At 40.7% G+C, this 23,784-nt stretch overlaps 1 protein-coding gene across 1 annotated transcript; it reads left to right on the top strand.

Annotated features, from left to right (window-relative positions):
* The first annotated feature begins 16,888 nt into the window (after positions 1–16,888).
* rcn1 (reticulocalbin 1, EF-hand calcium binding domain) lies at positions 16,889–23,784 on the top strand. Its single transcript, XM_004539433.5, has 6 exons — positions 16,889–17,391; positions 19,094–19,287; positions 19,409–19,587; positions 21,549–21,609; positions 22,233–22,432; positions 22,790–23,784. Exons 1-6 carry the CDS (start codon positions 17,171–17,173, stop codon positions 22,895–22,897), a joined length of 963 nt encoding a protein of 320 aa, XP_004539490.1. The 5' UTR covers positions 16,889–17,170; the 3' UTR covers positions 22,898–23,784.

Here is a 23,784-nt window from a genome sequence, read left to right on the forward strand (position 1 = left end):
CAGTTATGATTTGTTAATGCTCCGAGAAGATGAGTCTCGTTACATCACATACTATTAAGGTCTTTGTAGTAGTGCTCATCTACTAGAGTGTCCTCGGCCACAGAAAAAAGCCTGCAGCGCAAAAGCTGGAAAACAGTATTTGTGGCACGTGCACACACTTGAGCATGGTTTTCCCTCGAACATGCCACAGTGTAAAGAAGGTGTAAAGAAAGTATTGTAATGCCAACTGACTAGAAAGTTGAACCAGAGGAAAATGTCACCCAAATGATGACCAATAAATCACAGGCCACAGTCATGCAGCCAAAGCCTAGAGACACCCTTTAGCATCTAGCGTCAGCACACACACAAATGATGTTTAGCCAGTGGCGGGCATTTAGCACCAGACCCCATCAACTCTGAGGGTGCTTTGTCACATATCTATGGATGATTCAGAGCCCGGAGACAGCATTTAGTATTAGCACTTAATGTTCCACTGTGTTCCAGGGTTTGTTTTCTGGCTATATAGTTATGCTGATTGAAGAAAGGACATCAAATTATGTTTTGAGGGATTGGATGAGAGGTCCTCAGAGGGGGAACACATGCATTGCTCTCTTATTGTGAAGTGTGACCTTTATGGAGGGAAGATCTAGGGGCCGAAAGAGTCCCTCTGCTCAATCTGAGATATCCGCTAGGATTAATTAACCCCATTCTTCCATTAGGCCATTGGGATTGCTAATTAGGTTGAAAGAAGTCCTGCAGGAGTCTCCACATACTGTCTCTCTGATCTCTGCCAGGTGTATTGACTTCATATTAAGTGCTGCTTTTCAACTGGGGCATCTTTATATTTTTATTTGCTGTGGTAGAACTAGAAAGATGCTAGGAAGCAATGGGAAAGATGTGGTGGGACAAGCAGCAGAGGTCTACAGCCAAACTAGTGAAGCGGTTCATGGGCAGTACTTTAATATCCAAAGCACTTCTCACTAAACCATCATAGTGCCTTTACCCTTGGGACTTGAGCCACTCGAGGCACACTTCACATGTGCTCGAGACAATCAGCAAACAAGTAACAAACATAAAAAGCAAAGAATTCAGTGGTTTTGAACATCTCTGAAAATCAAAAATCTCCCTGTTCTTCCACACCATGGCCTTAACCCCACTGTGAAGATCCTGTTGAGGTTAGCCAGAGAAACAAATGAAATTAGCAGCACAGATCACAAGCATCTGTTAGATGTCACTAATGATATGTCAAGGGGGCTGCCGTGCGCTATTGTTCCGATTGCCTATAGATGCACGTCTGTGTAATCTGATAAATGAGTGAACATAAATTTGCCGCTCTTTTTCTGAAACCAGACCATTACTGTCAATCACGTAGACGGCTACAGCGAGCCAGAGGCTGCCGGCTCGCACAACAAGCGCTGGTCCCCACAGTCTCATGATGACGGTCCCCAGACGGTCTGCTGTAACAGCTCCAGCTAATCTTCTTTTCATGGTCTTCATTACGACCTGTCAGAACATAAATTGACAGTAAATTGCCATGTTTATTAACACTGCGCTAAAACAGCATCCTTAACTCTCCTGCCCCCTCGTGCAAATGTTAACATTTAACAGTGACCAAGAGGATCAATTAAGATGCGGCATGAAATCATGCTGCGCTCAAAACAAATGCTCTCGAACAGACGCACACACATATAGAGGTCCCCGCATTCACAATTCCACCTTAATATGCCTCCTCAAAGATTATGTCCTCTGTTGATGACCCCCCTTTGAAAACCTATTCAGACAGACACTTGCTTGCCACATATTTTCAGCTCGAGTAACGCTGGAAAGGAAGGGCCATGCTTCACGGAGCACTGCATCAACAGAGTCTAGAGTCTGAGACTTGCAGCGGCCTTTGCCATATAACACAGTAATTACTAGATCAAATCTGTTCAAATTGAAGCAACGCTGTTCTGTGATCCCTCCTATACTAATCAGCACACTGAGGTATGGCTGTGTGACTATAAATTGCTGACTTAATTAAAACCAGGACCTCTCTGTCATCTAATTACAGGGAGAAAAGGTTATTGCTTCAATGCAATTTTCCAAATATGATTCCTTCACAGTTATTAAAGGCTCAGGCGTCGTTTATTGTTTCAGATTTTTCAATATGGAAATGGCCCCGGTGACAGACGTAATGACTCGGGGAAAACGCTTCATCTCGATAGTGGCCTGGCACGGCCATTTGTCTAAGATAAGTGGAGCGGACAGGAACGGGGGAAATGTCATGGGAGGTATCCCATGATTGCCTCCACTTTACAGTTGTCATTAAACAGAGCAAAGGTTTCTTTTCTCCTGTGTGGCAGCAATGAGAAGTTTATTAATCTATTGAGTATAGTGAGGGTGGTGAGTTATTGTTACTATGAAAATTTACAAGGGAAGAGGAAAATTGTTTAATTCTGTGATGAGAGACTCTGTGTTCTCTGTTATTGTTCCACTCTAATCACTATTCCACCTCAAATCTTCCACAACTTGAAACCTGACAACAGCAACAACAACAAACATATTAATGAGAAACAAGCAGAGGGAAATCCCAGGAACGCAAACCAAACAATTTAGTGGATAAAGTGGAATAGTATCAAATCACTTTTGTGGTAAATACAGTGAAGAAAAATGAATAAAACGAGATGTAAATCAAGAGTCCCTAAACTCCCCCCCACTTGTACACATGATGTGGCCTGTTAACTATTTTTTTAAGTAATAGTTTAAATCAGTTTCTTAAACATTTTGTTACATACCCATCTGCAGAAGCAGAAAAAGAAATTAAAATACACGGCTCACAGTTTCTGTGAATCAAAATAAAACAATACATTAAAAAATACAAGTGGAACTTCAGCAGTATACTGTCTGTAAAGTCTCACTTCAAAGCATATTGAATATGTTCACTTAGAGTGCTGCTATAACTCTATAGTGCTTTATACTAAGCTTCTAAAGCTGTTTCCACCCTGCAGTCTTTTCTCGACATTACCTAATCAGATATAAAACAGTCTTTAACATGCATTTTCCCACATTCATTACCCAGGTACCCTTGGCTAAACCAGGCAGCATGGTTAGCAATTGTTGCCACTGTTTTTGTCTTGATTTCAAATCCAGGCAGAGCCCTGCTGTGTGGATTTTGCATGAGCTCCTTGAGAGGCTTGTGATGTAAAAGAGGCTTTTAATCTCAAGTCTCACTTCTTTGATAAAGGTAAACATAAAATGAAAAATCAAAAAGTTTGTATCCAGTAGTGAGAAACTGTCTGACACTATGTGTGAGAAAGGGCAACTTCACACAAGGTCACATCCACAGATAACTTAAAATAGCTTCAGGGTCTGAAAAACCAGTGTGGAAGTGCTTTAAACCAGCATTCTTATAATGATCAGCAGAGGGGTGACTCTTTTGTTCTTCCATAAAAGAATCCCGGTTCTAGAGAAATCCATGTAAAACCTGCCCTCGACACTTTCCTGACAACTTTACGGCCTCAGTCGGTAGTTTCAGGTCATACTGAATAAAACAAGAAACCAATGAGGGTGTGGTATCCTCAACTCAGTTCCACCTCGCGCTGATCCCATCTACTTTCAAAACACCAAGATGAGGACGCTGAACGCGCTCAGCTTGACGTTTCATAACGGGGCTTCACTATCCAATGAGTGACGCCACAGCACGATCAATCTTTTATGTGAGTGGGAGTACAGCTCAGTTCTTTCTCATAATCTTCATGTTGGCAACATTCTCAGTTTTTGTGTCTTAGCGAAATACAACATGAGGCTCCTCATTTAACATTAAAATCATTGCATAAGTCTGCATTGTTTTATTTGATTTATTTAGTTTTTTGTCGCCTTTGTGGCTCAGAGTTACAGAAAAGAGAACCACCTAGTCCTGAGCTGCAACTGAAAGACAGACAACAAAAAAGGGGGAAAAGGACATTAAAAAGCAAACATCGACAAGTTTCTAGCTTCTCTGTCTTCAAAAGCTTAAAGAAGATACTTGATAATACTAGTAAATGAAATGTTGCAGGCATGACTTCAGGTATACAGTAAACAGCGATTAAAAAAAAAAAGAACTACAATCATATTTACTGTCAAACTCACTTCCATTGTGCACGATCTCAGTTATTTATAACCCTTTAATTATTCAGATGCGCTGATTAATTGTTGTTGCTTAATCAAACTAACAAAACTGTTGTCGCACCAAAAGAAGATCAAAAATCTGATAAATGCAGTGTGTGTCTGTAAGCACAGGGCAAAAAGAGGCCACAACTGAACTGAATTTTCTGGACACTAATGCTCTGTGTCTCCCACCATAGGGTTTTCTTAATTACATTAACCAAATGCATTCTGCAGTGTGTGCAATCTCATGGTTAACTGAACACGCCCGTAGCTGCAGCCCCCTCCCCGTTCTATTCCTTGGTGAAATATTCATGTTGAAAGCCACTCTTGCCATCCACTTTCTCCTTCCAACATGTTAATGCCCGCTGTTGTTCAGCCATGCTACCATTGTTTGAGAGTATAGTGTTCAGCATACAGGTAACACCTAAAAATCTGCCCCTGCTGTGTGATCTAAAGTTAATGAAAGGGTCCAACTATCTATCCTGCTGAGACCATCATCATCACCAAGATGAAAATTCTGTATTCTTGTATATCCATATGTATCTTTAGGAAATGCATCTCTTTGGGAAAGCACATTTGTATTTCTTCATGTCTGCACAGCACACTGATTCAAATTGACCAGGCAGGACTAATTTAAATACATTAACTATTCATTAATTGAATAAAGAGGCTAGTTGGCCCCAGGGCCTCTTTATAATCATAAACTGGGGTGTACTGTTTATGCAAAACAGCAAAGTGCCATGTGCTGGCTTATTATGCTAATGATGAATGGCAAAATACATGTTTCTCCTGCCCACAAAGGAGGATTAGGCATGGCAGTGTCAGCAAGTTGTTTCCAGGGTACAGAGTCTGTTCTTCCATATTACCTCATGTTGAGATGGGGCTCAGTAATGTGATTCTTTTCGTTTTCTTCACGTGGATATGATCACACACTCCTCCCTACACCAACTCTTCCTCTATCTCGAAACATTATATCGCTAGGACTCAACTAAACTGGACGACTTCACACTCTCGCATTGACTTATGAAGTTATCTGTAGTTGAAGCAATCTTTTAACTTTCCACATTCTCAGATATTGTTAATGATCCAAAACCCATGCTCCGTATTTCTTAAAATGAAAAAAATTAACTTAAAAACTACTTTAACTAAAATTACTAAAACCTAAACTAATTTAAGTAAATACTAAAATCTACAGTGCAAAAGTGTTGAATCAGCCTCACACGTCTTTATACTTTATACTGTTTTAGGAAAATGGGAAATAAATAGTGTATCTGAGGCAAAAAACAAAACAAACAAACAAACAAAACCAGAGTGTTCTTCAACATATCCTGAGCTCTCATACAGAAGCTTTCTTTTCATTTGTTGAAGTAGTCTTCATTAATAGTTCTCCAGGCTTCTTGAAGGACATTCAAAGCTCTTCTTTGGATGTTGGCTGCCTTTTGTTCTGTTCTCGGTCAAGATGATCCCACATTGCCTCAAAAATGTTGAGGTCCAGGCTCTGGGGAGGGCTATCCATGGATGGATGGATGTCAGATCCATTGATTTGACAAAATCTCCAACACCAACACTCCAACACTACGACATGTCTTCTCATTTAATTGTTTTTCTTTATTTTTACTACTTTCTACATTGCAGATAGATACTGATGACATCAAATACATGACACAAGATATATGGAATTATGTAGCAAAGAAAAAAATTGATAAGTAGTTCACAGGCGTGCCTTGTCAGGGTTCATTTGTGGAATTTCTTGCTTTCCTAATGGTGTTGGGACCATAAGTTGTGTTGTGCAGAAGTCAGGTTGGTACACAGCTGCCAGCCCTATTTGACAACTGTTAAAATTCATATTATGGCAAGAACCAATCAGCTAAGTAAAGAGAAATGACAGTCCATCATTACTTTGAAAACTGAAGGTCAGTAAGTCCAGAAAATTGCTAAAACTTTGAAGTGTAGTAGCAAAAACCATCAAGCACTACGACAAAACTGGCTGACATGAGGACCACCCCTGGAAAGGAAGGAGTCACCTCTGCTGCTGAGGATAAATTCATCAGAGTCACCAGCCTCAGAATTCGCAAGTTAACAGCACCTCAGATTAGAGCCCAGATAAATGCCACACAGAGTTCCTGTAGCAGACACATCTCTACATCAACTGTTCAGAGAACATGTGAATCAGGCCTTTTATGGTCAAATAGCTGCTATGGAAAAGCAGCAAGCAGAAAAGATTTGTTTGGGCCAAGAAACACAACGAATGGACATTACACTAGTGGAAATCTGTACTTTAGTCCAAATTTGAGATCTTTGGTTCCACCCGCCGTGTCTTTGTGCGACACAGAAAAGGTGACCGGATGGTCTCTATGTGCATGGTTCCCACCGTGAAGCATGGTGGAGGAGGTGTGATGGTGTGGGGACGCTTTGCTGGTGACACTGTTGGGGATTTATTCAAAACTGAAGGCACACTGAACCAGCATGACTACCACAGCATCCTGCAGCGACATCCCATCCCATCCGGTTTGCGTCTAGCTGGACAATGACCCCAAACACACCTCCAGGCTGTGTAAGGGCTATTTAACCAAGAAAGAGAGTGATGGAGTGCTGCTCCAGATGGCCTAGCCTCCACAGTCACCTGAACTAAACCTGATTGAGATGGTTTGGGATGAGATGGAACGCAGAGTCAAGGCAAAAGGGCCAACAATTGCTCAGCATCTCTGGGAACTTCTCAAGACTGTTGGAAAACCATTTCAGGTAACGACCTCATGAAGCTCATCGAGGGAATGCTAAGAGTTTGCAAAGCAGTAATCAAAGCAAAGGGTGGCTATTTTGAAGAATGTAAAATATAAAATGTTTTGAGTTATTTCACACTTTTTTGTTTACTACGACATAATTCCATATGTGTTCATTCATAGTTTTAATGCCTTCAGTGAGAATCTACAATGTAAATAGTCGTGAAAATAATGAAAAACTATTAAATCACAAGGCGTGTCCAAACTTTTGACTGGTATTGTACATACATATACACATACATACATACATACCTATATTCTCTACTCAACAAAAGAAATAATAGAGGCTACATCCTCTCAGCTAACCATCCAACTCGTTTCCAGAAAGCAGTTTAAAAATAAAGGGCATTAAGGGGATACATTAGTGCACATGGCACGAGTGACACACACATCTGTGAAGGGATTATCAGTGATGAACGATAAATCAGGTTTTGGAACAACATATGCTGCCATCCAGGCTTTGTCTTTTTCAGGCAACGCATTGCCAAACCACATTCTGCACATGATTACAAGAGTAAAAGACAGTGGGTGCTGAACCGGCCTGCCTGTCGTTCACCCACTGAAAACGTTTTGGGGATTATGAAATACAAAATGTAACAAAAGCAATTGGCCTCCTCAGCTTCCAGATGCTTAAGTCTTTTGAAATATGTTTCTGAAAGCATGTTAAAATCAGCATTTTTTTTAAATGTCCCAGTTTCAACATCTGATAGGATATGTTGTCTTTTTATTACTAAATATAGTGCATGGCCAGTACATAACATTCCCACTAGTTACCCTGCCATCCTTCACTTTCTCCATCACTCTCAGACACACTAACACACTCAAAGATATTCCACAGCTGTTATCTTAGCAAGACTTTAACTGTGTCATGATGCCACAGTTATTCATTCAGTTCTATAGCAACTAACATATAGAATAATCCATCTAAATCCAGTAAGCAGTACTCGTATAATACTATAGTATTGCATACTTTACGGATTCAAGGAACTTTACCCTCAAACAAACATCAAACACTGAAATCAGTTCCAGCATGTTTTACTTTAAACGTTTTACACTGAAGCAGACTGCGGTCAAGTGAGCCCTCACTTACGAAGTCGCAGTCAAGCTAGCCGCCCCGCCAGCCGCACCGAAAATGTGGTTGCACTACTCTTACGTATATTACGGTATGGGTGAAGACCGGCTTAGAAACGCAGTGTTTTGTGTCCTGACACTATTTTACTTCACAATCCACTCCCATTTTTAGTGTATCTCCACTTTCCCCCCTGTGATCCACAGCCCAAATTACTGTATGATTCAGAGAAAATTAACAATAAAATTTACCCAATTTACTCAACTATACTTTTAATGTCCTCATCTTTGAGCTCAGATTACAGGAAAACTATAAGAGGTGACGCAGATATTTCACTGGATTATGACTCTGGGTGACCCCCACTCTGCACCCTGTGATCCACAGCCAAAATTACTGTATGGATTTTGAGAAAATTCATAGCAAAATCTTCCCATTATGCTTTACTGTACTCCACATATTGACATCTTTGAGCTCTGATTACAGGAAAACTGTAAGAGGTGACGCAGATATTTCACTGGATTATGAATCTAGGCCATCTCCACTCTTCACCCTGTGATCCACAGCCAAAATTACTGTACGGATTTTGAGAAAATTGATAGTAAACTTTGCACAATTTACTCTACTGTACTCTATATATTCTCATCTTTGAGCTCAGATTACAGGAAAACTGTAAGAGGTGACGCAGATATCTCACTGGATTATGACTCTGGGTGACCCCCACTCTGCACCCTGTGATCCACAGCCAAAATTACTGTACGGTTTTTGAGAAAATTGATAGTAAACTTTGCACAATTTACTCTACTGTACTTTTAATATCCTCGTCTTTAACCTCAGATTACAGGAAAACTGTAAGAGGTGACGCAGATATTTCACTGGATTATGACTCTGGGTGACCCCCACTCTTCACCCTGTGATCCACAGCAAAAATTACTGTACGGATTTTGAGAAAATTGATAGTAAACTTTGCACAATTTACTGTACTATACTCTATATATTCTCATCTTTGAGCTTAGATTACAGGAAAACCATAAGAGGTGACGCAGATATTTCACTGGATTATGAATCTAGGCTGTCTCCACTCTGCACCCTGTGATCCACAGCAAAAATTACTGTATGGATTTTGAGAAAATTGATAGTAAAATCTTCCCACTTTGCTTCACTGTACTCTACATATTGACATCTTTGAGTTCCGATTACAGGAAAACTGTAAGAGGTGACGCAGATATTTCACTGGATTCTGACTCTAGGCTGTCTCCACTCTGCACCCTGTGATCCACAGCCAAAATTACTGTACAGTTTTTGAGAAAATTGATAGTAAAATCTTCCCATTTTGCTTTACTGTACTCTACATATTGACATCTTTGAGTTCCGATTACAGGAAAACTGTAAGAGGTGACGCAGATATTTCACTGGATTCTGACTCTAGGCTGTCTCCACTCTGCACCCTGTGATCCACAGCCAAAATTACTGTACGGTTTTTGAGAAAATTGATAGTAAACTTTGCACAATTTACTCTACTGTACTCTATATATTCTCATCTTTGAGCTCAGATTACAGGAAAACTATAAGAGGTGACACAGATATCTCACTGGATTATGACTCTGGGTGACCCCCACTCTGCACCCTGTGATCCACAGCCCAAATTACTGTACGGATTTTTAGAAAATTGATAGTAAACTTTGCACAATTTACTGTACTATACTCTATATATTCTTATCTTTGAGCTCAGATTACAGGAAAACTGTAAGAGGTGACACAGATATTTCACTGGATTATGACTCTGGGTGACCCCCACTCTGCACCCTGTGATCCACAGCAAAAATTACTGTACAGTTTTTGAGAAAATTCATGGTAAAATCTTCCCATTTTGCTTTACTGTACTCTACATATTGACATCTTTGAGCTCCGATTACAGGAAAACTATAAGAGGTGACGCAGATATTTCACTGGATTATGACTCTGGGTGACCCCCACTCTGCACCCTGTGATCCACAGCCAAAATTACTGTATGGATTTTGAGAAAATTCATAGCAAAATCTTCCCATTATGCTTTACTGTACTCCACATATTGACATCTTTGAGCTCTGATTACAGGAAAACTGTAAGAGGTGACACAGATATTTCACTGGATTATGACTCTGGGGGACCCCCACTCTGCACCCTGTGATCCACAGCCAAAATTACTGTACGGATTTTGAGAAAATTGATAGTAAACTTTGCACAATTTACTCTACTGTACTCTATATATTCTCATCTTTAAACTCAGATTACAGAAAAACTGTAAGAGGTGATGCAGATATTTCACTGGATTATGAATCTAGGCTGTCGCCACTCTGCACCCTGTCATCCACAGCCAAAATTACTGTACGGATTTTGAGAAAATTGATAGTAAACTTTGCACAATTTACTCTACTGTACTCTATATATTCTCATCTTTAAGCTCAGATTACAGAAAAACTGTAAGAGGTGATGCAGATATTTCACTGGATTATGAATCTAGGCCATCTCCACTCTGCACCCTGTGATCCACAGCCAAAATTACTGTACGGTTTTTGGGAAAATCCATAGTAAATATGCACAATTTACTCTACTGTACTCTATATATTCTCATCTTTGAGCTCAGATTACAGGGAAACTGTAAGAGGTGACGCAGATATCTCACTGGATTCTGACTCTAGGCTGTCGCCACTCTTCACCCTGTGATCCACAGCCAAAATTACTGTACGGTTTTTGAGAAAATTGATAGTAAACTTTGCACAATTTACTCTACTGTACTTTTAATATCCTCGTCTTTAACCTCAGATTACAGGAAAACTGTAAGAGGTGACGCAGATATTTCACTGGATTATGACTCTGGGTGACCCCCACTCTGCACCCTGTGATCCACAGCAAAAATTACTGTACGGATTTTGAGAAAATTGATAGTAAACTTTGCACAATTTACTGTACTATACTCTATATATTCTTATCTTTGAGCTCAGATTACAGGAAAACTGTAAGAGGTGACGCAGATATTTCACTGGATTATGAATCTAGGCTGTCGCCACTCTGCACCCTGTCATCCACAGCCAAAATTACTGTACGGTTTTTGAGAAAATTGATAGTAAAATCTTCCCATTTTGCTTTACTGTACTCTACATATTAACATCTTTGAGCTCAGATTACAGGAAAACTATAAGAGGTGACACAGATATTTCACTGGATTCTGACTCTAGGCTGTCTCCACTCTGCACCCTGTGATCCACAGCCAAAATTACTGTACGGATTTTGAGAAAATTGATAGTAAACTTTGCACAATTTACTGTACTGTACTTTATATATTGACATCTTTGAGCTCAGATTACAGGAAAACTGTAAGAGGTGACGCAGATATCTCACTGGATTATGACTCTAGGCTGTCGCCACTCTTCACCCTGTGATCCACAGAAAAAATTACTGTACGGTTTTTGAGAAAATTGATAGTAAACTTTGCACAATTTACTCTACTGTACTTTTAATATTCTCATCTTTGACCTCAGATTACAGGAAAACTATAAGAGGTGACGCAGATATTTCACTGGATTCTGACTCTAGGCTGTCTCCACTCTGCACCCTGTGATCCACAGCCAAAATTACTGTACGGATTTTGAGAAAATTGATAGTAAACTTTGCACAATTTACTCTACTGTACTTTATATATTGACATCTTTGAGCTCAGATTACAGGAAAACTGTAAGAGGTGACGCAGATATCTCACTGGATTATGACTCTAGGCTGTCGCCACTCTTCACCCTGTGATCCACAGAAAAAATTACTGTACAGTTTTTGAGAAAATTGATAGTAAACTTTGCACAATTTACTCTACTGTACTTTTAATATTCTCATCTTTGACCTCAGATTACAGGAAAACTATAAGAGGTGACGCAGATATCTCACTGGATTATGACTCTGGGTGACCCCCACTCTGCACCCTGTGATCCACAGCCAAAATTACTGTACGGATTTCTGATAAAATTAAATCCTATTCCATTACCAAACAAAATGAGTTCATTGAAGTATTTGCTTAACTACAAGAAATGTCTTTCCACACACAATTTAAATTTTTCAAAATGTCATTCACACACCACCTCAAGTATCAACTTCATTTTTAGACATTATTTATTCAGTGCTTAATCACAACAATAGTCAACTTAAGGCACTTACATAATAAGTTAAACCTTACAATAATACATACAGAGAAAAACCCAACAATCATATGACCCCCTATGAGCAACAGTGGGAAGGAAAAACTCCCTTTTAACAGGAAGAAACCTCTGGCAGAACCAGGCTCAGGGAGGGGCGGCCATCTGCCTCAACCGGTCAGGGTGAGAAATTACATTTCTCAGATTACTGATTTCTCATATTACTACTACACAGTTTAGATACACTCAACAAAAATATAAACGCAACACCTTTGTTACTGCTCCCATTCCCCATGGGATGGACGTAGAGACCGAAAATTCATTCCAGATACACAATATAACCATCCCTCCCAAACAGTGGTCACAAATCAGTCCAAATGTGTGGTAGTGGGCACATCTGCCATATTGAGATAATCCATCCCACCTCACAGGTGTGCCACATCAGGATGCTGATCTGACATCATGAGTAGTGCACAGGTGTACCTCAGACTGCCCACAACAAAAGGCCACCCTGGAATGTGCAGTTTTGTCTCACAGCAAAATGCCACAGATGCCACAAGCAATGAGGGAGCGTGCAATTGGCATGCTGACAGCAGGAATGTCAACCAGATCTGTCGCCCGTGCATTGAATGTTCATTTCTCAACCATAAGCCGTCTCCACAGGCGTTTCAGAGAATATGGCAGCACATCCAACCGGCCTCACAACCGCAGACCTCGTGTAACCACACCAGCCCAGGACCTCCACATCCAGCAGGTTCACCTCCAAGATCGTCTGAGACCAGCCACCCAGACAGCTGCTGGAACAATTGGTTTGCACAACCAAACAATTTCTGCACAAACTGTCAGAAACCGTCTCAGGGAAGCTCAACTGCATGCCCGTCGTCCTCATCGGGGTCTTGACCTGACTCCAGCTCGTCGCCGTAACAGACTTGTGTGGGCAAATGCTCACATTCGATGGCGTCTGGCACGTTGGAGAGGTGTGCGCTTCACGGATGAATCATGGTTCACATTGTTCAGGGCAGATGGCAGCTGAGAATGTCCCAGTTCTTGCATGGCCAGCATACTCACCGGACATGTCACCCATTGAGCATGTTCGGGATGTGCTTGACCGGCGTATACGACAGCGTGTACCAGTTCCCACGAATATCCAACAACCTCGCACAACCATTGAAGTGGAGTGGACCAACATTCCACAGGCCACAATTGACAATCTGATAGACTCCATGCGACGATGTGTTGCACTGCATGAGGCAAATGGTGGTCACACCAGATACTGACCGGTTCTGGGTCCCCAGACCCCCAATAGCGCAAAAAACTGCACATTCCAGGGTGGCCTTTTGTTGTGGGCAGTCTGAGGTACACCTGTGCACTACTCATGATGTCAGATCAGCATCCTGATGTGGCACACCTGTGAGGTGGGATGGATTATCTCAATATGGCAGATGTGCCCACTACCACACATTTGGACTGATTTGTGACCACTGTTTGGGAGGGATGGTTATATTGTGTATCTGGAATGAATTTTCGGTCTCTACGTCCATCCCATGGGGAATGGGAGCAGTAACAAAGGTGTTGCGTTTATATTTTTGTTGAGTGTATCTAAACTGTGTAGTAGTAATATGAGAAATCAGTAATCTGAGAAATGTAATTTCTCACCCTGACCGGTTGAGGCAGATGGCCGCCCCTCCCTGAGCCTGGTTCTGCCAGAGGTTTCTTCCTGTTAAAAGGGAGTTTTTCCTTCCCACTGTTGCTCATAGGGGGTCATATGATTGTTGGGTTTTTCTCTGTATGTATTATTGTAAGGTTTAACTTATTATGTAAGTGCCTTAAGTTGACTATTGTTGTGATTAAGCACTGAATAAATAATGTCTAAAAATGAAGTTGATACTTGAGGTGGTGTGTGAATGACATTTTGAAAAATTTAAATTGTGTGTGGAAAGACATTTCTTGTAGTTAAGCAAATACTTCAATGAACTCATTTTGTTTGGTAATGGAATAGGATTTAATTTTATCAGAAATCCGTACAGTAATTTTGGCTGTGGATCACAGGGTGCAGAGTGGGGGTCACCCAGAGTCATAATCCAGTGAGATATCTGCGTCACCTCTTATAGTTTTCCTGTAATCTGAGGTCAAAGATGAGAATATTAAAAGTACAGTAGAGTAAATTGTGCAAAGTTTACTATCAATTTTCTCAAAAACTGTACAGTAATTTTTTCTGTGGATCACAGGGTGAAGAGTGGCGACAGCCTAGAGTCATAATCCAGTGAGATATCTGCGTCACCTCTTACAGTTTTCCTGTAATCTGAGCTCAAAGATGTCAATATATAAAGTACAGTACAGTAAATTGTGCAAAGTTTACTATCAATTTTCTCAAAATCCGTACAGTAATTTTGGCTGTGGATCACAGGGTGCAGAGTGGAGACAGCCTAGAGTCAGAATCCAGTGAAATATCTGCGTCACCTCTTATAGTTTTCCTGTAATCTGAGGTCAAAGATGAGAATATTAAAAGTACAGTAGAGTAAATTGTGCAAAGTTTACTATCAATTTTCTCAAAAACCGTACAGTAATTTTTTCTGTGGATCACAGGGTGAAGAGTGGCGACAGCCTAGAGTCATAATCCAGTGAGATATCTGCGTCACCTCTTACAGTTTTCCTGTAATCTGAGCTCAAAGATGTCAATATATAAAGTACAGTACAGTAAATTGTGCAAAGTTTACTATCAATTTTCTCAAAATCCGTACAGTAATTTTGGCTGTGGATCACAGGGTGCAGAGTGGAGACAGCCTAGAGTCAGAATCCAGTGAAATATCTGCGTCACCTCTTACAGTTTTCCTGTAATCTGAGCTCAAAGATGTCAATATATAAAGTACAGTACAGTAAATTGTGCAAAGTTTACTATCAATTTTCTAAAAATCCGTACAGTAATTTGGGCTGTGGATCACAGGGTGCAGAGTGGGGGTCACCCAGAGTCATAATCCAGTGAAATATCTGCGTCACCTCTTACAGTTTTCCTGTAATCTGAGGTTAAAGACGAGGATATTAAAAGTACAGTAGAGTAAATTGTGCAAAGTTTACTATCAATTTTCTCAAAAACCGTACAGTAATTTTGGCTGTGGATCACAGGGTGAAGAGTGGGGGTCACCCAGAGTCATAATCCAGTGAGATATCTGCGTCACCTCTTACAGTTTTCCTGTAATCTAAGCTCAAAGATGAGAATATATAGAGTACAGTAGAGTAAATTGTGCAAAGTTTACTATCAATTTTCTCAAAATCCGTACAGTAATTTTGGCTGTGGATCACAGGGTGAAGAGTGGAGATGGCCTAGATTCATAATCCAGTGAAATATCTGCGTCACCTCTTATAGTTTTCCTGTAATCGGAGCTCAAAGATGTCAATATGTAGAGTACAGTAAAGCAAAATGGGAAGATTTTACCATGAATTTTCTCAAAAACTGTACAGTAATTTTGGCTGTGGATGACAGGGTGAAGAGTGGCGACAGCCTAGATTCAGAATCCAGTGAAATATCTGCGTCACCTCTTATAGTTTTCCTGTAATCTGAGCTCAAAGATGTCAATATGTAGAGTACAGTAAAGCAAAATGGGAAGATTTTACTATCAATTTTCTCAAAAACTGTACAGTAATTTTTGCTGTGGATCACAGGGTGCAGAGTGGGGGTCACCCAGAGTCATAATCCAGTGAGATATCTGCGTCACCTCTTACAGTTTTCCTGTAATCTAAGCTCAAAGATGAGAATATATAGAGTACAGTAGAGTAAATTGTGCAAAGTTTACTATCAATTTTCTCAAAAACCGTACAGTAATTTTGGCTGTGGATCACAGGGTGCAGAGTGGAGACAGCCTAGATTCATAATCCAGTGAAATATCTGCGTCACCTCTTACAGTTTTCCTGTAATCGGAGATCAAAGATGTCAATATGTAGAGTACAGTAAAGCAAAATGGGAAGATTTTACTATCAATTTTCTCAAAAACTGTACAGTAATTTTGGCTGTGGATCACAGCATGCAGAGTGGGGGTCACCCAGAGTCAGAATCCAGTGAGATATCTGCGTCACCTCTTTCAGTTTTCCTGTAATCTGAGCTCAAAGATGAGGACATTAAAAGTATAGTTGAGTAAATTGGGTAAATTTTATGGTTAATTTTCTCTGAATCATACAGTAATTTGGGCTGTGGATCACAGGGGTGAAAGTGGAGATTAACCAAAACTGGGAGTGGATTGTGAAGTAAAATAGTGTCAGGACAGAAAACACTGCGTTTCTAAGCCAGTCGGCACCTATACCGTAATATGCGTAAGAGTAGTGCAACAACATTTTAGGTGCGGCTGGCGGGGCGGCTAGCTTGACTGCGACTTCGTAAGTGAGGGCTCACTTGACCGCAGTTGAAGCAGCGAGCTGCATACTTGTGACTGATGATTTTTTAGACAGCAATGGTTTATTTATATCCCTGTACATCAGCGTAGCTGTGTGCACACAGCCTTTTCATTTCAAATGCACCTTATTACAAGTTGGCAGAAAACACTTAAATAGTTCCCTAAAACTGTGTGTGTTACTCCCGTTCTCACTGGTTGCTCGCTGACCCACGTTGATTCTCCTGCTCTGGTAGTTCGTCAGCTTGCAACGTGGCGCCGGAATCCCTCTCGTGTTACCGACATCCCGTGGACCAATGGGGGATATTCTGGCAGTGGTTGAGGCTGGGGCCTGAATCAAACGGAGTCTGTGAATGGCTGTACGTAAGGCGGCAGGAAATCCCTGTTTGGTTGCATCCCTTTCATTGGGATAAGGGACAGGATTGACTAAACCGGGGAGGAGTGTAGGTGTTCAGAGAGGACCTGTTTGCGGGCGCAGGTTGCGTTTTGAGGGTGTTTGAACATTGCTGCAACATTGTTGCGCTCCGCCGCTGAAGACAGGACAAAAAGTCGGCGTTTAGCGGTCCAGCAGTGAAAGGAGCTACACAGCCGCTTGATCATTGTGTGTTGTGGTGTTGTAGGCCCGTTTCGGAGATCGCTGTGCCTTCTGAGAGAAGTCAGCTTGAACCCCGACTGATGGCCGGCTTCAGCTTCGTGTGCGCTGTGCTCCTCTGCGCCGCTGTGGCGCAGACCAAGCCGACGCTGAGAAAAGAGAGAGTTCATCATGAGCCAGAGCTAAGCAGGCAAGCCCACGAAGACAATAAGAGCTTCCAGTATGACCATGAGGCCTTTCTGGGCAAAGAGGAGGCCAAAACATTTGATCAGCTCACCCCTGAAGAGAGCAAGGACAAGCTCGGGTAAGGAAATGCTACCAGCACTCTGCCACATAAGCTGATTTTTGGTATCTGAAAGTGAAGTTAGTGACAGGCTTGGTGGGATTTCGAAGGACAGGTTGGAGCTTTTGTGTTTGTTTGTTTGTTTTAAATCACACACTCTGCCGCTGAAGCCCGTTTCGTGTAACTGTTCAGACTAAGAACACTAAACATTTAAAAACATGGGAACATGTGCCTGTGAAAGCACTCCTGCTTTATTATGGCACCCATACTGTTTGCACACACTGTACACTTAATAGTCTGCAGAAATCTTAATTACAAATACTCATTAAAGATTCATTTATGGGGGTGAAGTTTAAGGAAAGTTTAATGGCCGAAGTTCTGCATGTAGGTATTCTGTACAAAACTGCAGGGCACGCTCAGTGTGCCACTTGGTTCTGTTGGCAGGATTCTTCAAGTATTAAACTTTTTTTTTTTCTTCTGCCACTGCTGCAGTGACAAGTTGGCACCATGTGACGCAAGTTAGTCCATAAAACTCCTGCTTGTTGTCTTGAAAGAGGGAGGACCCCTGTAATATCACAACGTGGCAGCCCAGGTCTAAGAATACACCACAGATGCACTGCAGTTTTTAGCTTTCTAACCTGGGTTTGCCTGCCCCTCCCTCAGAAATCCTTTCTATGAATCCACATTACCTGTAGGAAATTAATTATTTATTAATTATTAATCCAGCCTGTCATTAATCAGTATCTCATTACTAAAGTCTTCGGTCACTCTATATTTTACTTTTATACTTTCCTTCTTACATTTAATTGGTTTTCAAAGTTTTTCTTTGGACATCTGTTTTGTCCCCCCCCCATTTTTAGTCCATTCCTTTATTTTCATTTTCATTTTTATTTTTGTCTGTTTGTTTGTTTAATCACTTAACACTAATGTGAATCATTCAAGCGTTAGAAAGCACGAAGTGGACAATCTGTGAACAATAAAAAGGAAGTAGCAGGCCTGTAAAGGACTAATTACAGCAGATGAACGGTATCTGAAACCTATGTTCTTAAGAAAAAGGACAAAAATCAACCGAAGACTTGACGCAGGACTAGAGGGTCAGGGTTTGCATTTGCATTTCAGCCGGTGGTGTTGGGGACCTTGTCAAACTTGACAGAATTACTGATGCAGAAAAATACCATTAGGTTTTGATCCACCATCTAATACCATCTGAAAAGCATCCTATCAGCAAGACTTCATTTTTCAGTATAGCAATGATCCCAAACACAATGACAGTGCGGTTAAAGCATACCTGGACTGAAAAACACACATTAACATTATCAGTCATGAACTGGTCTCCCCAGAGCCCGGACTTCAACACTACTGAAGCTGTGTGAGATCATCTTGACAGAGAACGCTACAAAAAGCAGCCAACATCCAAATAAGAGCTTTGACTGTTCTTCAAGAAGCCTGGAGAATTGGCCCTGAAGCCTACTTAAAGAAGAATAAACACTGCCATACCGAATACTGACTTTTAAACTTCTTAAATTGTAAAACCTCAATTTTTGCCTTCTATATTGAATTTCAGCAAATCTCTGCACATTTCAATAAATAAATATTTTCAACCAAAATATAAAGAAATGAGGGGCTGAGTCAGTATTTTTGCACAACACTGTATGTTGCCTATATATGCCTATAAGATCTAGTTAATATACCACTAATATCGGTCTTTTCCCCTGCCCAACAGAAAAATTGTGGACCGAATAGACAGCGATGCAGACGGCTACATCACCACAGCTGAACTCAAGGCTTGGATAAAGCGCGTCCAGAAGCGTTATGTGTATGAGAATGTAGCCAAGGTGTGGACTGATTATGACCTGAATAAGGACAATAAGATTTCCTGGGATGAGTACAAACAAGCCACATATGGATACTACCTCGGTATGGGCTCACTAGTTCAAGACACATGGTGTATTTTTTTATTTTTTTTTAGTATTAAAGTATTACATGGCTATTAAACCTGATTCATTTTTTATTCATCTTTTTTTTTTCACCCTCTTAGCCAACCCGGAAGAATTTGAAGATGCCACGGACCAGTTCAGCTTCAAGAAGATGCTCCCTCGTGATGAGAGGAGGTTTAAAGCAGCTGATCTGAACAGGGACCTGGCAGCAGACAGAGAAGAGTTCACAGCCTTCCTCCACCCTGAGGAGTTCGAACACATGAAGGATATTGTGGTTCTGGTAAGCCCTTTGTGTTCACATGATCTTTAAGTAAGGAGTACGCACGTCAGACCTGAAAGAAGTGACGTTCCCAAAAGTAAGAGCACGTCTGAATAATAAGAAATATGATTTAATTCCAAGAGTTTTGAGTTTCTGTTCCATGTGTTTGATCTCGCTACTTAAATAAATGTGCTACATTTGAATAACCTCCTAATGAAATTTTAACTTGGCCCAGAAATGATTGAGTTCCTATATTTTTTTTTGGGAACAGGTCCAGTGGGACAAACCGACCATCCCATTTAAAACTCAATCTTTAAATATAAATTCGGCTTCGTGGAATGTGGGGTGGCGAATGTTAGCAGTGATGCACTATGCTGCTCTGTTCATAAAATTTGTACTACCCATTTGACAGAGTTAATTATTAATCTCTCATTTTTATGATGTTGCTGAATGTTACCAAAGAACGGTTCAGCCAGGGGTGTCTTCACTGATTGTGGTGAATCTGGCTAGAGCTAACATGATAGTTACACATACATACATGCTGCATTCATACTTTATACTTACAATGAATTTTTCAGAAACACTGATCTTTCTAAAACTATGCAAACGAATGAGTAACTGATGGTACATGCGATCATAGGAAAAACATTAGAAAGGATGTGGCTGTAGGCTAGCGTGAACAATAACTGAAGGAGATTGCTGTGCAGGATCAGGGAGGAACGTGAAGTTGGTAAGCGCCAACTGGAACCCTACACACACTTCACATTTCTACCTTCAAACTGCTTGTGTTGCTGCCATCTACTATTGGCACCAGAGAGCTCCTGCACACTGCAAACGTGGAACAATACCAGTCCTTAAGAATAGTAGATTAAATTTGGCAGACGAGAAATCTTTCATTCTGAAGCGTAACACTTTCCATGAGCATTCACATGTATTTGGCCAAAGAAAACAGAACAGAACCGGTCGTAGTTAAGTCAGAGAGATGTGAATAATCAAGGAGGCATAGTTATTGATTAGGAATTTGGGAAAACTAGTCAGGAAGCAAAACTTGGATGTATGTGGTGGTGTTTATGTAGGTCTTCATTTCTTCCTTGTAACACACCATTAAGAGAATTTCTGAATTTCAACCTAAAAAGAGTTACGAAAGGGTCAGTTTTAGTGATCTGAAACTGTTTGATGTGAAAGAAAGCTCATATAAAATGCTTTAGTTCATTGCTGAACCCATTATGTTATTTTCCAAGCAAAGACAAGATTCTATAGCAGAACATAGGTTTTAATTATGATACCGATTATACTGCTGTGAATTGTCGTGTCCTTTTTGCATCCTTATAAAACGGAGAACATCTTACCCTTTCAGTGTTTCTAAAGATCTACACTGGAGAAAAATCTCTTTTTGCTGACCCTGCACAGATGTAGGAGTAGCAGCTCTAATCTAAGTAACTCCAGAACAGCCAAGCTGCTTGCCCTGTCTGTAAAGGGGACCCCGAACACCCTTTGGAAGAAAATAGTCTCTGCATCATGTATCCAAGATTTCATTCTCTCGGTTGCTACCCAAAGTTCGTGACCATAAGTAAGAGTAGGAACCAAACTGACAGCTTTGCTTTCATGTTCAGATCACTACAGCATCCACATCACTACAAGTGCCACCCCCACACGAACAAAACCCTGAGATACTTAAACTCCCTTCCCTTTAATTAACCAGTTAGCCAAATTCACATACTGTCAGATCCAGTATGTTACAGATAAATCTAGTGGAACCAAGTGTTTGCTGAAAAGGGTAAATCATTGTTGAGTGCAACTCATCAGTAGTCCTGTATTGTTGTGTCACTCTGCCGGCCCAGCTGTGAGCAGAATCTTATAAATTCACTTTTCCACCCCAGGGCTGCACGTTTCTCTTCTATTACTCAAAGTGAAAGTTCCTCTATAGTTGACGGACCCTTGTGTCTTCCTTTAATGATATTATTAACTCATTCTCTATGCAGGAAACCTTGGAGGACATTGACAGGAACAGTGACGGGCATGTGGATGAGGACGAGTATATCGGTGAGTTAATTCAAAAATTGAAAGCAATTGGTAAAAAAATAAAAACCCGTTAGCACTCAAACATCTACTTAGAACCTAACAATATACCACTCAGTGTTTTTAAAACACACACTGACAATTTGAAGCATACAAAGACGAACAGGAATGTGAATAAGGAGCATAATATAATATTTCAACAATTTGCCTCAATCCCCTAATCACTGGAAAAAGTGGATTTTAAAGTGTTGCAGGAGTTTGCAGGAACTTTTCAGCTCTTTTTAGAAATACGAAATATGTACATGTCCTCTTGATAGCATTATGTGTGCACAGTTCTTTAATTATGAATCATTTAGTGTTGATGATTTTTCTATCAGTGCACTGAAATGACAACTCTGCCGAAATAACAGGACTTAAACTTCACCTCCACTATAGATGGATGTTAGGGTTCAGAGCTTCAGTGTCATTGGTGTTTGCTTTGGAAAGCTTGCATGTGAAATAGTGTACATTGTGTGTATGCCATTTCTGTAGGAATTTATACCAGGAGTGTATTTAAGGTGTAAATTGTGTGTTCTCTTTAAATGCAAACTAAAAAAATGTCGAAATGTCTTATTCAAATGTTCTTTCATCATTTCTTTGGGTTTCAGCGGACATGTTTGCACATGAGGATGGTGGTCCAGAACCAGAGTGGGTCAAGACTGAGAGGGAACAGTTCTCTGACTTCCGAGACTTGAACAAAGATGGAAAAATGGACCAGGATGAAATCCGTCACTGGATCATGCCACAGGACTATGATCATGCACAGGCGGAGGCCAGACATCTGGTGTACGAGTCTGATCAGGACAAGGTATACTGTTAGAGCTATGTTGATATGGTTTCATATCTATTGCTTGTGCCCTTGTGGATGTGAGAGCTTGTCAACACAGGGTTCATTAGAGTCACCGGGTACGAGCTGGAACCCGTCCTAGCCGACAGAGGGCAAAAGTAAGTGTACGATCTGGACGGGCCGCCAGAGTGCAGGCACAGAGACGGCATGCAAACAAGTTAATTTTCTTTATTGGTGTATTTCGTATTTGTGTATTTTCAGTTCACAGCAGAATTCTTCACTTGAGTGTTTTTTTGCTTTCGGGAGAGTGTTTTTGTTTACATTTAAATAAGAGCTTTTTTAATCATCATATTTCACACGTTCTATCTCCCTTATCAGGATCAGATGCTGACTAAAGAGGAGATCCTCGAGAACTGGAACATGTTTGTGGGAAGTCAGGCTACTAACTATGGAGAAGACCTCACCAGGAACCACGACGAGCTCTGAGCTCTCACTGCAGCTTCGTGTGTGTGTGTGTGTGTGTGTGTGTGTGTGTGTGTGTGTGTGTGTGTGTGTGTGTGTGTGTGTGGAGCGCTGGTCTACAAAGACACAATCACACACAGTGACAGTAAGAGTGGGACAGATGTCAGTTTGTTAGACTTCAAACCAACATTGTACCAAATGAGAGGACGCACGAGTGTCGATCCTACCACTAACTCTGTGGGTCTGTTTCAGTCTTCGTATCGATGTTGTGCTTCTGACATTCAGGAGCAAAGCCAGACCCCGTGGACTTACTTTCCAACAATGGTGCCTTCCAGCCGAATCGCCAGATTCATTGCCTCAGAGATTTGTGTAGATAGTCTGTAACAAAACTTGTCAAAGCTTAGTATTGTCAGACATGGGAACAATTTTTGATGCTAATGTGAAACCACAGCTCAGAACGTTTGTTCTGAATTTATTTATTTATTAAATTGCTTCTGAACTTTAGGTTTGAGAGGAATATAGTGTTCTACTAAAGGTCTTTTCCTTTTCAGAAAAACAGACAATACAAATTTAGTTTTTTCGTTTGTTTGTTTACAGTTTTATTGTCCTGTTAACTAAAGACTTTTTATATCCTTTAAGTATTTTAAGAATTGTTGATTACTGATGTTTAATGGCATGGTTTTTGCACGCATTTGGTTTTAGTGTAGCCTGTGAAAAAAATGTTTCTCCACATTTAGTTTGAAATGTATTTATTGGTATACGTAAGGCCAACTGTGTGCTCAGTGTTCACATTTTCACTTTTTGATGTTTCATTTTTAACTTTATCTGTTTACAACTGTCTGATTTTAAGGTCAATTAGGCTAAGGCCTACTGAATATGTAATGGGTGGAAATAAAGTCTCCCTTCCTTGA

Source organism: Maylandia zebra, linkage group LG1 (assembly GCF_041146795.1).
Source record: "Maylandia zebra isolate NMK-2024a linkage group LG1, Mzebra_GT3a, whole genome shotgun sequence".
In the NCBI taxonomy this organism is placed as follows: domain Eukaryota; kingdom Metazoa; phylum Chordata; class Actinopteri; order Cichliformes; family Cichlidae; genus Maylandia; species Maylandia zebra.